The 19,689-nt window shown below is 48.5% G+C and overlaps 2 protein-coding genes across 3 annotated transcripts in view; both read right to left on the minus strand.

Annotated features, from left to right (window-relative positions):
* Positions 1–388: 388 nt before the first annotated feature.
* LOC149342983 (uncharacterized) lies at positions 389–4,954 on the minus strand. Its single transcript, XM_089546858.1, has 6 exons — positions 4,885–4,954; positions 3,979–4,085; positions 3,872–3,886; positions 3,042–3,068; positions 1,260–1,478; positions 389–711 (listed from the first exon to the last, which is right to left on the minus strand). The coding sequence occupies exons 1-6, from the start codon at positions 4,908–4,910 to the stop codon at positions 389–391; spliced, it is 717 nt and encodes a 238-aa protein (XP_089402984.1). The 5' UTR covers positions 4,911–4,954.
* Positions 4,955–13,441: 8,487 nt separating this feature from the next.
* The window catches only part of Imp (IGF-II mRNA-binding protein), a 38,747-nt gene continuing 32,499 nt past the window's right edge, over positions 13,442–19,689 (minus strand). For both annotated transcript variants that reach the window (XM_089545537.1, XM_089545536.1), the window contains exon 14: positions 13,442–19,286. In XM_089545537.1, the coding sequence (XP_089401663.1) occupies positions 19,071–19,286 (216 nt within the window). In that variant the 3' untranslated portion in view covers positions 13,442–19,070. The remainder of the gene's footprint in view (positions 19,287–19,689) is intronic.

Consider the following 19,689-nt stretch of genomic DNA (forward strand, 5'->3'; position numbering starts at 1 on the left):
AGTGAAGCTCCGCCCAAATTCAGGAGCGCCGCACAGGATTATTCCACAGCAAAAAAGTAGTCCATTGCCGAACATTCCTCGGTACCTAAACAAGAAGCTAATCACAAGAAAAAGATTACAAGCTTTAGAATTTTAATGCATCTGGCTTGTTTGATATAGACAACATTAAAAAGCTGATTTCGTTAACTGCAGTGATATGAGAGAGGAGTAATACACGGCGCCCAGCTGAAGTTATTTAAAGTTGTATCCTACTATATACAGAGCAGCTAGCAGTCCGAATATGACGGCTAATGGTCCGAAAATGGCAATGAAATTGACACAAACACCTGAAGACACTAAACCTAACGCTGCGCATTCCACATTTAAGGTGACTTAAGCGTCCTCAATGTTATTTCAAGGCGAGCTTCTGGTTATGCTTCAAGCTATAGTACCGCTTAAGATGTCCCTGAGATGTCCGGTGCACAAGAAGGCAGCTAGGAGAAGATTGAATGTCTCGCCGACTTGCCTTTACTAGCGCGTCGTAGCCCACGGCCGGAGTTTTGTGACCAACGTCGAGCTCTAGCCCCTGGAAGCCTTGCTGCCGCAGCCACGTGCCCATGTTAGCGGCGAAATCCCCGGTGTCTTGCGCCGCCTCAGAAATGTCCACCACAAGCACGGACGCCATGACGGACAGGCCACGCCGCCTCATGGACAGGAAGCTCGCCAGTGGTGCTACCATGAACGGAAGCAGGCAGACAGCGAGCATGCTCTAACTTGACTGTTGTTACAAACCGTGTTCTAAAGCAAGGAGAAAGGTGATAGTGGCTGAGTTCCGAATCTGCGACTTCCAAACATGTCTAGAAAGGAGAAGCCTTCAGAGCACTACCGAAACGTATGATGTGCGTAGAAGGAGTCACTCAAAAACTGCTCGCCGATCTCAGCGGGACTCCCACGCCAATTCATTCTAAGGCTGAATTCAAACTCGCTAATCATAGCCCACAAGCGACAAGAGTTTAAATGCATTCCAGGTGCGTTCAGATGGCATGCCGAAATTATTACGCGGGAGGGTCCCACACAGTGCAGAAGGTTTCTCAATTTACTCTATCCGAACTAGCAGGTACTTATTGGAACTGTTAGCTGAAAGAACGGGACGGAACCAAAGGAACGCCACTCCTTGCTATTGATTTAGAGCCCTTGCTCTAGCAAGCATTTTCTAGGATATGCCCCAATCTTCGTTGCCTTCGGAATTTAATGAGGTTAGTGTAGCTGTCCCTACCCACCTGAGGCCTGGTCGGGCAGCTCGATCGTTCGGTTCCTGTACCGGGCGCCCAGGAATACGGCGTGGCTGCAGTGCTCGTGGGGGAAGTGGCGCTGCAGGTCGTAGGCCCAGGCGCCACGCCGAGTCTCGTCGGACCACGCGGGGTCGTAGTAGCAGCACAGCACCGGCGACGACGGCGCCGAGGCTGGAGAGTACAGGCCGCGGGTCTCCGCACGGAGCTCTACGCCGAACGCGCATAGGGCCAAGGCTGCCGTGGTGGCCGCAGATATGTGCGCGTATTTTCTGCCGCTAAGAAAGGAGCCACGCTTCTATGACGCCTAGAGGTGACCTCAGTCACTGGCCATCGCAGGTCCAGCTTTCTCGGGCAAAAATTTTGAAAATTGTGAAATTGTCAGAGACTCTTATGGAAATATTTAAAGTAATGGTCCATTATTCTGATATCTAGCAAAACAGCAAAACCTTTCTTTTAAAGTGTTTCCATCGATCGCATCGAACAGTTAAGACCGCCATAGAAAGTCAATGTGGAACGCTTTTGACGATAGCAAAAACGTGAATAGAAAAAAATACAAGGTTGCGTCGGCTGATCTGCGCATGTATTGATTGTTAATCAATATATGCGTTGTTAATCAATCAATATAATCCTACATTATGTGAAAAAGCTGTGTTCATAAACGGTTTTCCGCTCAAAAATGCTTTTGTCTCGAATTGATGGGTATGTAGCTTGTACTACGTCATGCATAGATTGCAAACAAGATGGCACCAGTGGCCGCTACCCTTGTACCTCAAACGATGAGAGCGGGTTCGCGTTGGCATCTTCGAAGAGCACAAGACAGCAGCAATCCAGTGGAATATACGATTATCTGACCGTGCTGTTCTTGGCCTCTCCTTGCCATCATGCTGACTCCATAGATAAGAGACCGAAATAACCTCTTTTTGGAGCTGCTTGCAAGCACATTTATTCCCTTCGCGAAATTCTCTTCTATCTTGCGAGATTGCCGGCCCAGCCATCGCAAAATGTCAAGACGGGAGATTTTGCCAATTTCAGAGTTCCCAAAGATAATTAGGAATTCCATGAGCCGCATGAAAAGAGATTTTGCGCACCTGCAGGGGCATGCTCTATGCTTTTCGCGCGTAACGCGGGAGAGGTATATGCGCTTTACATATCCTGACTCTTTTCTTTATTGCGACTGCATTTCCTACAGCGCGGAGGTCTCACTTGTATTCTGAAACGTATATCTATATTTGACAGGGCACGCTCACAAAATAAATTAACTGGGTAATTTTAGAGAAAATTAACGATAAGTAATGAGGTCACTTCTCAAGCGACATTTCGAAACTCGCTATTCATTAATGAACTTCGAGGACCGGTATTGCTCCAGAACAGGCACAGGCGAAACTGACTTGCAAATAAATATCAGACGAACGCCCTAATTAGTGTACACTATCGGCACCCTCGGCAGCAGAGGAGAGTAAGAGTACGAGTGCAGCTGCTTCCGTCATCAAGAAATCTGGGTCTCTCCTTTGGTGAACGTCAGAAAGAGTGGCTTAGTTCTGCTTAGACTTTAGCTCCATAGTCACGTGACCAGAGATCAGCAAAGGACTCTTACGTGAATACTGTTCCCAACGGTAACCACGAGCACCAGCCATATATCTAAACGTCTATCTAATCTACATCTAATCGACAGCAGTCGTTGCGTGCAAATCCTGGAGCTTTAAAAGTTCATAACGAGATAAAAAAGGCTTGCTTTTCTCCAAACCCAACGTTAAACAAGCGCATGCTTACCTTTAGCTGTAGACGCTGAATTATAGCCTGTTGAGAGAAACGATCGTCGGTAATAAACTTGACAGCAGTGCACATTTAGGCGCTATACAGTTGCTGCACCGTTTTTATTTTCCATTACCTTCGTTACCTACCCTCCAAAAGTTTTGCCGTCTGCATGTAAATTTCCAGTTGTTACTTGCGGCCGAGCGCTGTGCCCTCTTCTTGTGTTTCGTGTCAACGGGCTTCTTTCTCATCGTGTACTCGAATCGTCAATAAAGTTACATATTCTTTAGTCAGGACTTCTAGGTAGACAAACTGTCATCTAGACGAACTGGACGTATCTGGCAAGCTCAAATGCTGCATGGAAATGGCTCCAAAGGCACCAGTAATACGTTAGGCAAGCTCCGAGTCAATTTCTCGAGAGCGGTGATACGGTGACGCTATAATCCGCGTGCCAGCGGCTTGGCACAAAGCATGATTACATTGGTGTTTTGTGAGAAAAGTGTTTCACACAACTTAGAGTACCATTAAGAAACACAATCATGCTCCAGTTGTGTGCGCGAGTTAGCGCGTGCAGGCATGCGTTAACACAGCTAAAACTTGATACCATGTGCCAGGGAGTGAACAGTCACCTGTGATCGAGAAACGGTTTGGTTTATTGGGGGACTCAGACTATGAGGGAGGCCGCAGTGAAGGTCTCCTGAAATGTCGACCACCTGGTGTTCTTTAACGTGCACTGACAGAAACGTTTTGGCGCGAAATGAAGTTTCAAAAGATGCAATGTCGGCAGCAGTTAAGTATCTGCCGAAGAGGACCATAACAAGATGGTATAGTGAGAAAGCATGACTTACGCAATTTCATGATAGCTGCGCGAAGAACAGGAAATTGTAAATTTTAACACCATAATATTTTACGCAGTGACTCTGCACTACATTGCACTCTTCTTCGCGTCGCTCACCGTGCGTTTCGAAGACGAAGTAGACGGCTGCGCCGAAGATGACAAGAAGCGTCAGAATAACAGCGGCGAACATAGTGTGCGCCACGCTGCTCTGCACCTGGTACGCCCTGCGCATGGTGTAGGCCGGTACACGTTACTTGAAATAAGAAGAACTGTACTTTCTACTGCAGTCAAGACATGCGAATAGGAAACGCAAGGAAAAAGAACCTTTAGGCTAGCTTAAAGTATATATAATCACATAAATGTGCTCACACTTCAAGGCCGCCGCCCACAAGGACAATAAAACGGGGCATGTAATTGTACATAACTTTACTATCGCCTCTAAAAGGCGGTGGTAAGCGTGGGGTACCTGCATGATATTCTTACGGCGCATGAAACGTAGGAAAATGAGCAGCATCGACGTTCGATGCGAGCAATATCCCGCTCGACTCGAGGAGGTGGCATGTTCTAAAAATTGACCGCTGCCACTTATTGAGAGGAAATTCTAAGGTTTGTAAGTAAGAGCCACTCCTGGCCACAGTCCAGGAAGCATTTCTTTGTTTCTCGTATTCATTGCCTTTCTTGTCACCATCCTTTTACTACACCAACGACTCTTCTTGAAAACACCGTGTATGCCCCGAGTGCTCCGGATGTTCGTAAATTGGAGAAATGTATACGACCAGTTCTCTTTTTCGTCATTCTGCGGGCGGCCGAACTGAAACCTGATACCGTTGCTATGACGTCAAGTTATTTCACGTGGAAATGTAGAGACTACAAAAAAAATCGCGCGGCTAAAGTTCCCTAACCAAAATGGCAAATGGCCGAACAAAAGGTCTCCCCGCTCTAGCAGAGCTCCGGCACTCGCATCAAGGAAACCGTGGTTTTTACAATCTGCCTCGTTGGGGGAGTCCCAAAGATGCGTCGCACCTTTCTATTAGTGCCTGCATGGGCATCTCCCCATCATCGGCTTGCGGTACTTCTCGCCCGTGGACCGGCAGGCCGTTCGAAGGTGCGTTCTCGTCACTGCGAAGGAAGTTGTCAAATATCAAGCACCGACAGGCGAATACGGCGTCATATTTCTTCATCAGGATATACCTTATTAACGCAAGCACACTCTGTTTTAAAAAAAGCAGTGCACAAAAAGATGCTGTACATATGCGAACTAGTCTCCTCCTCGAAACCTGTATACCTATTTGGGGTTATATTGTAGCAACACAGGAGCAGGACGTGAAGGTTCCGTGTAAGTTAAAAAAGAAAGCACTGCTTACATGACAACACTCAGTGCTGCTTCATCGCCAGGTCCTGGTCTTATCGAGGCGAATTCAGGAAAGAACCACTACAAGAATTCAGGAGTGACTACAAGAGCCTCTGAGACTTGCGTGCAAAAGGTCCAACATGCCGACGAAGTGGAGGCGGCAGACAAACGCACAAAGCATTCATTTTTGCGTCCCAATTCGAACGGTCAGACACGCTGCTCTTAGCTTCCCTTGCAACCACGCTTACATCCAATAGTGGCCGCAAACTTGCCGGTAGCTGCTCGTCATATGCAGCAGTTGTTACAGATGCATCTTCCAGAGTTTGCTTTTTGCACAGAACAGAGAAACCAGCTTAGATTCATCAAATGAGCCGCTCACATTGCGCCCGACGTTGCGGCCATGGCGTTCCAATTTCTTCTTCGTCTTCTTCCTGTCGCAAGCAGCCTGGAAGCGGTGCTGATCACGACGACGGGCGTATATGCTAGCCGTGCAAAGCTGTAACTGAATGCGGAAGGGCGAGTGCACGTTGTACAGTTCGTATGACCTCTGCATCCGACTTTATTCTATTAATCGGCAAGTTCTACGTCTAGCGGGATATTATAAAACAAATCAAATCGAACGCGTTCGGTACACTACAGCTGAACGTGCCGACGTAGTTCAACTCCGCTAGCACGTGTCATTCTTCACCTGTTTCTTGACACAACCAGCATCCAGTGCGCTAATTACGTTGTTGATGTTGCCCCTGAAGCCTTTAAAGGCAGAAACAGCGCGACGAAACACGGACACACGTAGAAATGACACACACACACAAGCGCTGTCATTTCTAAGTGTGTTCAGTTGGAAAAGAAGCGGTTGATAGCTGCGTCTCCTCAATACTCCAATGCAAGCAGGTAGCCCGTGCTCACCACCCGATTCGATGAAAATAAGAGTGAAAGCGATGGTCCATTCAGCAGCCAAAGGACGTGGCCGAGGGGCGAGGCTACCGGAAATGTGGTAAACCTTTCCTGCAACGCATACGTTTTTCTTTTAGTGCAGTTTCGTTTGTTTCATCTCAAAAACCTTTCAAACGGACGTTCAAAAACCTGTGTTCCTTTTTCAACTTCGGTGAACTTGTTAACTGCAAACCCTGGCCAATCCCCCACCGCGGGTATGTGCAATGGCTTCAGGGGCTCAGAAGAGCAAGGTTCCGGGCTAGTCGGTAATGTATTTAAAGGAAGAAACAGCGCGACGAAACACGGATCTGCACCGTTGGCGTTTGTACTTCGAAGACAAAACCAGCGAGTGAAGGTTGACGAAGACGACGAATTGAAACACAGCCGTCTAACAGATCACCCTGGCCAATCCCCCGCCGTGGGTATGTGCTATTAAGCCTGAGGACATCATCATCATCATCATCACGTTATAGCATTGCAAGCCTTCAGTGCTTCTCATATAGAGTGTCGTGGAGAGTGCTTTGGAAAGCAGAGTTAGGGTTGCAATGGAGACGAAACAGGTAGCGGCTTTAGTCCCTTTGGATATCGCCAAAGCATATGACAGCGTAGAGCATTCAATACTCTTGAACAATCTTGACGAAATTCGGCCGCCTTTTTACATTCTTGCATGGGTACAGAAATTCCTAAAAGATAGACGCTTCTTCTGTTCCGGCGGCTCCTTTACATACGAAACCTTTTCTCAGACTAGAGGTGTGGCTCAGGGATCGGTCCTGTCACATTTACTGTTTAACATAATCATACTGGACATACCTATTCAGGGTGAAATCATTGGCGGATGACGCAGCCTTTTTCGAATCTGCTAGGGATATTCATTCACTGTACCAGTTATTGCAAGCCTACCTGAATGCCCTCGAAGTATGGCTGTGTAAGTTACATTTAATTCTCAACGTGAACAAATCCGTTATCGTTTTCTCACCAGCGTCTCCCCTTTATATCTTCCTGCTATATCGTGGCGCCCAAATCCCACAAGTTGAATCCTTAAAATACCTAGATGTAAAATACGACCCTCATTTAGACTGGCGACCTCATAACAAAAGTATTGTCCTGAAAGGTAATCGGGCTCTCGGTCGCCTGATGCGAATCAGCAATAAGGAATTTGGTATGCGCAGAGACTCTCTTTTATTTCTCTATAAGACTTACATAACACTAATTTTGGAGTTCGGTTGTGTTCTGTTCTCCGGTTTTACTAGATACAAATTCAATCTCTGGTGCTTTTGGAGAGGCGCGCTCTACGGCTTTGCCTAGGCTTGCAAAAATAAGTGGCAAATTTTGTCCTCTTACTGAAAGCCTCGGTACGAGACTTGAAACTCTCGCTTCCAGTTCTCACAATGCGCACCTTCTTACGGGGACTTGAGCTCAGTAGGTCTTGCTTCCTTAAGCCTATTCCTAAAGTGGGTCTCCCATTTTTTTTTTTTTTGACAAACCCAGCTTTGTTTCTAGATGAACCTTAGCCGCAAAACAAGCTGCCTAAATTTGTGTTTAGAGTGTACCTGTTGTCTAGAATTGCAGTCTCGCTTAGGTCCGTGCAATGCGTTTGCAATGTGAATGCTGCTCCAGCTGTTTGCTTCGACCATATGTACGTGCAGCAATATGCAAAGAACTTGACTGCAGATGTGCTTAATGGTCTCCTGGAAGAATATCTGTTCCAGTATCCGAGCCACGCAGTTATTTTCACAGATGTCTCGCAACATGGCGAAAAAGCAGCAGGTGTTTATCCACGCACTAGATTGAAGTTATTCTATCCGGGTCCCAGATTATACGCCAGATTTTGCGGCTGAATTACTCGCTATTGGCTTGGCCCTTCATAAAGTTCCTCGCTATCTATCTCATATCATTATTCTCGGATTGTCTTTCAGCCTTGGCAGCGCTTGAAAGCTCAAGGACTAGTTTCATGCACCGATCCGTAATGTACTTTGTACCCTTTCATGTGCAAGAAGTGCGTTTTCAGTAGATTCCAGGGCCTTGTGCCATTACTTTGAATTCGATGGCCGATCTATTAGCGAAATCAGCCATCAATGGGCTTGTTGCCCACGTCGTTCTAAGCCTTGCCCTGCTGACTACGTCCCGTTATGAACGTTTCTAACTGCACCAGAACCTGAGCCATGAGCGCATGCATCCTTGCTACAGCGGACTATGAACGCTTAAAATTCCCATCGAACGTTCGTTGATGTGCTTCAAGGCAATGTGAGGTTTCCATGCTGTTGTTGCGCTGCAGGATTCCTCGTCTCAGTCTTTATTTATGCCGTTCTGAGTTCACGCCGTCGAATCTACGTGCGCTATGCGGGGACGTTGAATCCTTAAACCATGTAATCCTCTCCTGCCGGCGGTTTGCACGGCAGAGAATTGAGTATTTGCAAATTCCCCTCGCGCAATTAGGGCTACCGTTTACTCTTCCCGTCCTCCTCCCCTTCGGTGCAAGCTGGTGAACTTCTTCACAGTTGTGTTAAGGAGACCGAGAGATCTTTTATAATTATTTATAATTGTTTTTAAATTAATTTAATCTAAAACTCACCTCTGTTTCCTCGATTTTCAGTCCAACCTCCGCAAAATACCCCCAAATTCGTCATTTGTTTTCCCAGATTTCATTTTTATTTATGAGCTCCTTGAGATAAGCATCCTGTTTGGATTTACACCAAACCCTGGCCAATCCCCCACCGTGGGTATGTATCATCGCTTCAGAGGCAACAACCACAACAAGACTACCAGAGGTGAAATGTGCTCTTAAGCCAAGCGGACAAGAGCCAACCGGTTAACGCAAGCGGCCGAGGCCAGCTTCACCAGCCAGTGGAGAGGGTGGAGTTGGGGTAGAACGGATGGCTATGATGCAAGCGAAAATGAGATGTTCCATGTTCGCGTGGGGGCAGGGCCAAGCGGGCAGGAGGTATCGGAGCGAAAAGGGGCTCCCTGCCAAAGCCACCTAGGCTTTGTCCCTGCACGTGAGCATATTGCTCGCAGGCGATAGCACGGTGGAAGCGGCAGCGGAACCGGTTTGCGAATGCCCCGAGAAGAGGCATCTCTGCATCTTCCTCGCGCACACTTGTGAAAAAACTTGTCCCCATCTAGGGACCCAGGGTTGAGGCAGGCTTTAAAAACAGCAGTGATGTGTGTTGATGTGTGTGCTGAACGGCTGCTCGCAAGGCTCTCCTGCCTCTCATTTTGACTTAAGTCTTCTCGCCTCTTCATCTTTACCATGTCTCAGACTTCCTCGCCCCTCCCCCTGCCCAACCACGCTACCTGAATCCCAACACCCTTAAGAGGAATGTATACAACTGCTGTATTTATTTAAGTGCGAAAACACTACTACACAAGCAAAGCTGAAAAACTCAAGGTATGTGTGGAGCCTCAACATTTGACGGAGAGCCAGCGGCGGAGGTCTTACTCAAGTACTCAGTCAAAGCACGTAACCGGCACCCCCACATAGGCTGATGATGAATAATTCCCCTAATAGAGGACACCGAAACCAAGCTCCACAGCGAGTCTAAGGTCTCGTTATGCCAACTGCGCGTGCGAACCCGCTCGTCAAATGAGTGGACGCGTAGTAAGCACGACCACACTATGTGCGAAATACCCGGCTTCACAGTTTGGCAGCTCGCATACTGCATGGGAAGCATCGCAACAGCTTGCGACGTTTGCACGTACGCCGTCTGGGGTTGGACTGGTCCGCCTAATGGGCCGCTCCCGGACTGTTGCCACCACGTGGAGACAGCGGTGATGGCGAAGCAGAAATGGGAATACAATTTAGCAACACTTGCGACCATCGGGGCAGAAAAACTTCAGTAGGAAGGGCGGAGCTCCTCATAACGCAGCAGATAAACCGCGCCGGATGGCCAAGAGCGTATGCGCCTCGGCGACCCAGACAGCCCATTGGACGAGTCAAGCCTGAAGGCCCTTCTGCCTCCGGGCCTTTCCCGCGGGGAGCAGTGGGAGCGGCCCTCGGGAAATGCCCGGGGCCATCGGGGTTTACCGGCACCGTCGCTTGAAGGTCGAGACGTCGGCGCTCCTTGTCAAAATTTTGAGTGCAACAATGCGGGCGGGCCCCGCAGACTCCCCAGCTCATGGGCGCGCGTTTCCGGGGTGTCCCAAGTGGCCGGGTACCCGCTCTGCACCGTGACAGGGGTGCTGGTTTTCTGCTGAATGTCAACGCAAGCCCATTTTGATTCATAGAGTCGCAGAGTGCGTGCGTGGAGGTCCAATGAGGGCCCGAGGGACATTAGCACATAGCCGCACGTAGCGCACTAGCCGGATGCCCTCGTGACGCGGTATGTCATGGGAAGCGCCGCTGAACGTTTTGGAGATGCGACAGATCGAGTACAACAGTAGTCGCTACGTGGTTTGCGCTGCTTGAACCACTCTTGGTCTCCTCCGTTCTCGTGGAAGGGCACGCCCAGGATACGCAGCCAGCCCTCGGGGGCACTCGATCGCACTATTGCAGCGCACAGCCTAGTGAGACATAGCCACAGACACTTCCATGCCGGTGGGAGATAGCGTTTTGGAAGTGTCCAGAGGCCATTGCAAAAATTCCACGGCTTCGTCAGAGGTGGGACTGCCGCCAGCCACCATCTTGATTGTGACGTCGGCGTATACAGTGACGCGAACCTAGGGTATCGAGGCGACGCCCTTGGTCATTGAAGAGAATTGGGGAGAGAGGTCCTGAAGGACGCCGGAGAGGTTGATGGTGCTGTGTCCGAATGGCTAGACAGGGACGGCGCCAGGATCTATATAGCTTGGGGGGAAGTCAAAATTTTGGCCATGATGCCGCTCTGGCATTTAGCTGCTAAAAAGATAAAAAAATATCTACGAAATGAACAAAATATAGCGGCGATAGCTTCGCATACCCAATGACCGAAGAGGGCGTCTAACGAGGGCTGAAGGAAGCGCTGAGAAATTTTTTTCATAAGGGCCTGCAAATTTGGGGGGTGGCGGACACCACCCCTTGGCGCTGTCACTTTCGGCCAGATTGTGTTTCGAATATACGGCCTACTAGGAACGTCCTCATAAAGTTATTCTCATGCCTGGGTAGGCCTCCTGCAGTGCCTCCAGCAACGCCGCGTGGAAGGCCGTGTCGAAAGCCTTGTGTGCACAGCGTCTGTGGCTTCTGTCACGGGCAGCTGTGAATTGCAGTATACACAGGGTCGCGCACTTCCGGCATATTACTTCGGGGCTTGCAGCACAAGCTTGCGGCGATGGTTTGTCGTGAAAGCGGCATCCAGTTTGCGGTAAAAAGCTACGGCACAGCACCACCTAAGCCGATCGTCGGCCTGGACAGTCCGCGTACGTAAAGGTCCCCATCTCCTAAGCAGGGACCTCCAACTAAAGGCGTTCCAGAGGCGCACCACAGGGAATACCAATGCGGGCCCAAAGTAACACCCAACCTACTCCTCTAAGCTTTCTACAAAGAGCAAGCCAGGGCTATCGGCTTCGGCGCCCTACGATATGCGCTTGCTCCAAGTTGGTTCCGCTTCTCGACGCGAGGCGATAGTGTGACGTCACCAGCTACTTCAGGTACGCGGGAATACGAACGGTTAATTCGAAAACTGGATAAAGAGTGGGTCAAAGTTAACTCAGGCAAAGTTCGGTGAATGAGGTTGGGCGACAAATTTCCGAAGCAAAACGCACGAGACGTGATCTTCCAGCTCCCAGTTTAGGCAACTGCCAGCCATTTCACTAGGCGTCGAAGCTTGCTCGACCGAATTTAATGCCTATAGTGAATCGAACAATAGCGTACGTAACTGGAACGGTCCCCCTGTCCATGGTTACCACCTCACGATGCATCCATCCCCTGGAAAGTCGGGTAAATGAAAATGGGCTTGCATTATGGGCGCATACAGCAAGTGGATATGTCAACTTCGGTCCACGCAGGTTGCTTGGGGTGACGGCTGCGTGACAACAGCCGACACGACTACCCCCTGATCTCGGCCGAAACTGTATTTGCCATTGCACTGTTTGCAGCGCGGACGCTTTATAAAAACTTTCGGTACAAATCGAATTCATGCTACAGAAGCACTAAATGGGAACTGCTAACTAAGCAAGGCACTTCGCTAGGCGGATAGCTAGGTCCTTCCTCGTTAACTCCTCAGCGCATAAATGTGCCCGCGTTGCCAAAATAATCCCAGCTGAAACTTCCGGCCAAGGATGCACGTCAAGTACAGCTGCACTAATTTACGAGCTGTATTGCCACTTGTACTTCACAATGACACAATTTTCTGGCTTGATCAGCCGCTTTGGGTAAAAATGACACTTGTTACCACGAGACTTTACAACCTGTCAGCCTAGCATTAGTATTCTCCTTCAGTGTCCCTTCACGTCTCATGCGATATAAGCGATTAAAATCCCACTCAGTTGTGATGTGCACACTACACTGTCAAGGGATTTTTGGAACTCGGCGTGTCGGCGGTGGTGCGTCGGACATCAGAGCGCAGTCCGTGTCAGCAACCGAGGTTGCTTCAGGAAGACACTGCAGCACAAGTCTGGTCGTTCAAGCGTGGAAGTGGCAGCGGTCAGACGTTGGGTTCGAGCTGCCAGTGACTTCCCTTGTATCATCGACGCTTTGTAACCGGTGAACTCTCTTTTCGTCTCTTAAGTGTTTCTAGTGTTTTCCTTGGTGTTTTCGTTTCTTTTATTGGCTCCTTTCCTTTAAAATATAAACACGGCTTCGTTTTGTTTGATTCGTTTGTTCTTCGAACCTGCACGCGAAAGCGTTCCCCTTCAGCAGTTGGGGACTCATCACCCCGATTTGCGACAACAGTACGCCACACTTACCAGTTCTGCAGCTAGCGTAAAGGGCGATGTTGCCAAACGTGAAAAGCAGAATTGCGACGTATGTTGCCGAACTGACGGGCACCCTACCAAGTGAAATTGCTTGCTGCTTTTAGAGTTTTAGAGCAAAAGAAAACGCCCTGCCTAAGCCATGTGCATTTGTATGAGCCCACTTCACACATTTGAAAAACAAGACTATCCTTCAAGTCAATAAGAAGCTCAGTAATGTTGTCTGCAGTGAATTTTGTGTACTAGTCGCCTTATTTTACAATGCACCTATTCTAAGAATGCAAGCAAGATAGGCATTCATGTCAGCCCAAGCACCTTCCATGCAGTTCCCACGTCCATGTCCATAGAGTTCCCATGACAATCCATGATGCTGTTCACAATGAGCCATTCACTCCATTTTTAGAGTCATCACCTCAACTGTCTGGACTAGCAGCACTGTGTCAGGCACAAAAACACACATCCACACACATGAACATATATAAAAAAAGACCTGTATTGCATCCAGACTCTCATACATGTACACTTCGAGAGAGGGGAAATAAAAATTGTTGCACAGAAACAAAGCCAATTCTATAATTATGCCAACAGAAACTTATAGTATACTGCCACATTTTAAGCACATGCTAGGAAAAAAAACGGAACAATAAGGGCTAGATATAATTGAGGACAACACAGACCACCTGCAAATTTTCTTGGAACGCCACGCAGCCAGCCAAAGGTGCAGCCATATACCCCAATTCTGGCAATGTCAGAACTGAATCACTGTCGGTTCGAGTGCAGCGCACCATATGCGAGGCTTTGGTAGCAAGTTCTTCGCCATCGGATAATGAATCAGTGCTAGGATGGCCACAAGTGCTGTGCCATGCAGCTGTTTTCTGTAACCGCATCACCAGTACCGGTACTCTGAGAAACCAGGTGACAGAAGAACCAGCAATGAATAGTCGCAAAGCCCGTGCACAAGCAGAGAACCCGTGAGAACGCTGTTGATTGCTTCCTTCAATCATGTTGAAGCTACAGTATCCGATAGGCTCAAGCATGGAGGAAAAACAATGCCACCGTGGTTACATCTTGGCAAGCAACAGCTGTGGGCACAGACATTACCAACTGCAGAGAGGCGAAGAAAAAAAATTTAAATAAAGTGACGCACTGCACACTTCCATACAATATGCGATTTAGTGGTGCTCCCAAACTAACATTATTCAGACACGATGCAAAGAAGAAAGCTGCAGGTTTCATGCAGAGTAGTGACAAGAACTTAGCGGCACGTGCCTTACAAAAAAATCATTTCACGCTGAAAGGCTTTGAACAGCCCACACACAGACAACAGCATTACAGCCAATTATGGAGGCTACTCTACATTCCGTGTAACAAACAAAAAAGTCGAGGCAACTAACTGCTGCTGGGAAACAAAATAAGTACACACTCTGAAACCGGCCACAGTTTGACGAAACTAACAAGCAGAAGAGAACTGTGTTGCAGCACTGAGTTTTTTTTTTGTGTGTGTGCGTCCCAAACGCTAAACACAGACCTGGTCTCATGCGCAATATTACTGTTACAATGCCCTGCCTACCAAAAAACCCACAAAGAGCAGACTGGAGTTAGCTAATGAAATACACACGTGTAAGAAACAAATACTAGCGTACCAAATTCTCTTCCTTCCATCTCAAGCAAAAACATACGCCAAGCTACAAAAGCCAAGTACTGAAAAAGGTGTTTTGCTAATAGCCATGGGATAACAAAATGTTAGAAAAACTAGCACAAAATGCAGCCTGAGGCCACATACCAATCAGCTGCGACATAATGCCAGCCAAGTGCAGTAAGGATAAACAGCAGGAAGTCCCTGCTACACTGAACCAAAACACTGCCATCAGAGAAATGTCCCCGAGGCAGGCACAAGTCAACGTGCCTGTCAAAGCAAACGCTCCAGCCAGCAACAAGTCAGTCGAAGCTCAAGCAAAGGCCTGAAAAAAAAACAAAGCAACAAAGAGAAGGCCCAATGTGTCTAGGAACAAACTTTACCCTAAGAACCAAAAAGCGCAAGGTAAGAACAGCCACGAACAAGATAAGGCAATAAGCTATGGGCAGAGTGGGACCCTGGCAAGGAGCCAGGCAGTCTGCAGGGCAGCAAAGTAAAAAAAAAATATAAACTCTAGGGGGCAAACAATTAAAGAAGTGCGCTGGTGTAGAATCAGGCACCATAAGGAGAAAAGGGCTAAGTGCCACAGAAGCCAATACCCTCGAGCAATACAAGGGAAGGCCTGCTAGAAATCATTCCGTTTACAGCTGCTGCTGCCGTCACCTTGCCAAACATGGCAGCAAACACTTGCCAAAGAGAAACGGAGCAAGAATAAGGACTGCACAAGGGAATGCTCAACTGCTCTTCCAGACCAGCGGCCACAACGGTGCCAGGTGGAAGAGAGCGGGCAAGTCAGTTGCACAAGGGGCATGGTGCCCTCTCCAGAAATATGGTCATTTGTCATTGTCGTCGTAGTCTTTTTTTTCTCGGTACCCACTGTAGGCTGCAAATACCCCCATTTCTTTGCCAAGGCCTCCCTGCTGGTCGACGCTCACTGCTGCTGAATGCTAGCAAAAGCCTAACCAAGCAAGTGCGACTTCCATAGCCAAGACAAGCCACCTTCCAAGCCCGAGCGGGTGTAGCAAAAGAAATGGAGAAGAAGCAACCCTGTGTAGCGCAACTCCAATGCCTGAAAAATGCAGCTGGAAAGTGCGAGGAACGCTGTCATTCTCTTTTAAAAAAAAAATATCCGCTGCAGTAGTTCAACTCTCTCTCCAGAGCGGTGGCACTGAGGAAACATGATACCAGGAAAATCTGACGAGGAACAGCCTCCGCCCCTTCGAGGCAGCTGTCCTCCTTGCCATTGGTGGTGCCGAGTGTACAATGAGGCAAGTTCGGGACACGGGAGGAATCGATGAGCGGGCGTCACTGTCAGGTTTCCACCGCTAGGGCAGCTCGTCCATCTCAGCCTGTCATGTCACCCGTCATGCCTTTACTCACATTTGTTAGGTGGTGGTGGTGGTCACTGAGAAACTCTGGGGAGTTCCTGGTTAGGAGAATCAAATCTCCCCCCCTTTTTTTTTATGATACAAGTGAGGTAGCGATTGAGAAGCACTATTCTTCGAGAGGAGCTCCTGAAAGAGGCACCACAGGAACAGTGCTCCTCACCAGTGGACTCAAATGTTTCGGGTACTTAGATACATCATCCTCAGAGAGAGAGAGAGAGTAGCACGGTGTGAGAAAGTCAGTAGTCTGTATCCTGAGGGAGGGGCGTTGGAATAAAAACTGGTGTACATCGGCGCAGATTCAGCTTGCCTCGGAAAAAGCATAACTTGCAACAGTTGCGTGTGCTTTAGAGGCCCCACCCTCGCAAATCAGCAGGATTGAAAAGTGGCGATGCACGCTGGATTCAGCAATGCTTCCAGATGTCCCTGTTCCTGCCGCTAAGGGAAGCTGTATTCAATCTATTAGAGCTGCAGTCTAGTCAAATCAATATTAAAAACGGTGGTCTGTTTGCAAATACTCCATGCGCCTAAAAGAATGCCCACCTGTGACAAGCATTTGTAGAGCACACTTTTTCTGCAAGCTACAACCAGAGCAGCAATAAACGAGAGCTTTTCTTTTTTTGTTTTCCTGTGGTCTTAGCTTCCCTCAAACGTCCACAGGTAGCGCAGCAGGCAGACATGATGCTGGTTCTGACACAACTGCTGTTAAAAAGGGTAGGAGTGGGGGAACAGCTAGCTGAACTTATTGGAGAAACTTGCAAAAATAATTCATCTTCCCTTACTTCCTTTTTGTTTTGTCCTTCACAAGCAGCCCACGCTGCATGTACTGGAGGTCTCGGAACACCTTACACCCCACAGACCATTCTAATATGCAACATGTCCAAGGAACAACAGCAGAAGCATGAAAAAGGCCGCCGGCAATTCAGAAGAGGTGCACGAAGTTTTTCCGCTTTCTACTATCTGACCGGTACCATCAAGAAATTTTCTTTGCTTTTTTTTTGTTTGTTTTCATCTCTCGGACAGACATTTGCTTTCTTTTCCATTTTTTTTTTTCCCATCGCACACAAAGTCCCGTGTCTCATCAGGTCATCGAGCATCACAAGAAAAAAAAAAAAATTTGTGTGTCATGGCAAAAGGCGCCACACTGTCATGGGACACACGCACACACGAGCACGCAAAAAAAAAAAAGTTTCTCCAACAAGTATCAAAAATAAAAGCTCTCGTTCATCATTTAACATTTATACAAAAAAAAAAAGTAATAATAAAGAGGGAGGGGGAAACACAAAGGCAGGTGTTTCCCGCCGCTGAAACTCCTCCGCTCGGCAAAACGGTGGGGGCAGACCTGCGGCGACGGCAACAACGGCCAGCGGACGACCCCCACCTTGCGAACAGCCGGTGTTTCCTTTTTTTTTGTCACGAGCGCTGCTCACCGCACCCAGAGTTGTACACAATGCTCTCTCGCGTGCGCTCCGCACGCGACACCATCTCGAGCTGCGCACATTATGCCTAAAAACAAAAAAAGAAACGCGACATCTACAAGGCCCGGCAACCGTCCCCTCCCGAAAAAACCCAAGGTTGCCGCGCTTCTGCGCCCGAAGGGAAGGGAAGCGAGGAAAGGGCGTCCTCAACATGCCCCGGTCACTACTGGAGGGAACACCAAGAGCCGCGCACAAAAGCAACCAGCTGCTATTGCTGCAGGCCTTGGCCACTTTCCTTCCAGTACGCCAGAAGCTCTTTCCCCCTTCCCCTCCGTGTGTGTGTGTCTATGGTACAATGCATATACTCCTGCACACTCCCTCCCTCATCACTACTCCATGCAGGAGCACTCTCTCTCTTTCACACTTGCACTTTGTGCCGCTCAAAACCACTTTCTCCACATTTGTTTCCTAGAAAGAGGAGAAAAAAAAAAAATGACATGTTGATGAAGAACAAGGTCAACAACATCATCAACAAACAGCCCCTCCCCCCTTTTCTCGAGGCCAACACTTCTCTACCAGACAAAGAGAACAAAAAATTGAAAAAAAAAAAAAAGCCGTGCACAGCATTGGCACACCTTTCCATCCAAGACAGCTTCCTTCCCGTCATACTGATCATTGCTGACTTCCTACTGCCACGCTTCCTCACAAGGGGGGCACAGGCGAATGCACGCAATATGTACAATGCAGAATTCATTCGTCTTTGGTGATGCCAGAGCCCCTCTTCTGAAGACCATCAAGGAGAGTCTTACGAAAGAGGTGGTGGTGCAAAAAACACTGCCTGCACCTATTTCAATAATAAAATGTTGTTGCAAAACCAAACCTTCTAAATGTCCACAAACCCTGCCCCCCTGCCCCAAAATGTAAGCGCAGTGCACCGCAAATTCAAGAAAATCATGCTCAAAAACAACAACAATCTTGCCCAAACCAGGGCTCTTAAAAACTTAGATAACCGCAAACAAGCCAAGAGGCTATGCTTCACACCGCCTCAAAAAACGAGGAAAATTTCTGGGGCCAAAGGTGGAAATGGTATTTACACTAAACACTTGGCCCACAACTTAAGAAAAAAAAAAAAACACAGTTCCAAACGCCTTCCAAATAAGGCTCCATGGCAGGAAAACAAAAACAACGCTTGCACAGCTGACTCAGCCTTGCACAAAGATTTGAAACAAACGCTAGATTAAAACCATCCAAAGACAAAATCAAAGATAAAGGCAAATGCGATCTGCTGTTGCCACACCACCTTCAGGGCAACACATAGCGTCAGGCGCAGCCACCAAAGATGCACCCCTGTACACAATGCCACTCTTACAGTGACCATGGCTGATTAAAAACTAAGTGCTGATAGGTGCCTTTGAAAAAAGTTTCCTTTGATACCGGAAATGAGCACCTAGCAAGAGAAAGCATGGCTAAGGATGCCAAAATAACTGCACACTTCCAGTTCAGGGACAACCACTTGGGCACTGCTCGACAGAGTGAAACAAACTGTGTGCATGCAAGGAATAAAAAAAAAAATATAAAGCCCTGCTCATCTACAGTGGGAGAAGTGTGGCCCCAAGAAGAGAAAAGGGAGGAGGGGGTAGCTGTGTCAGCCCTTGGGGGACTCAGTTGCTGGGAGGCGAGCCGGCCTGCTGCTGTGGCGGCTGTGAGGAGGAGGAAGAGGACGGGGGCGAGTGGGGTGCCTGCTGCTGCTGCTGCTGCCTGTTACCCCCCTGCTGGCCCCCGACCCTGCGCGGACCCAGCCGGGAGTGCATGGGGTAGGGCCCCTGGCCCACCATCTGATTCCTGCTCACCAGGGCCCGGATCTGGCGTTGGGCAGCCTGCAAAGCACAGTTGACCAGGGTCTCACGCTACCGAACCAACCAAGCTTTTTGGCCGACCTCAGGTTCACACAGATAGAAATACCGTATTTACTCGCATAATAGGCGCACCCCCAGTTCGGTCGCGAAAAACCAATTTTTATATTTCCGCACATAATAGGCGCACCCCGAACTTGGCACTGTGATCAGTACTGTATTTACACGATTGCAAGCCAACGCCTCCCCACCCCCACAATCTTTACTTTAACAAAGTTTTTGCTGAACTTACTACTAGTCCTCACTATAGTGCTGCTGCCACCGCAGATGCTGCGGACCCAGAGCACGTACAACGACATCGCGTGGAACAGCCGCACACAGTTTTCAGGGATGCTCACTTTAAACGTCTGTCTGGAAAGCTTCATCA

The sequence above is a fragment of the Amblyomma mixtum genome, chromosome 5 (assembly GCF_055824585.1).
Source record: "Amblyomma mixtum isolate Tamu chromosome 5, ASM5582458v1, whole genome shotgun sequence".
NCBI lineage: Eukaryota > Metazoa > Arthropoda > Arachnida > Ixodida > Ixodidae > Amblyomma > Amblyomma mixtum.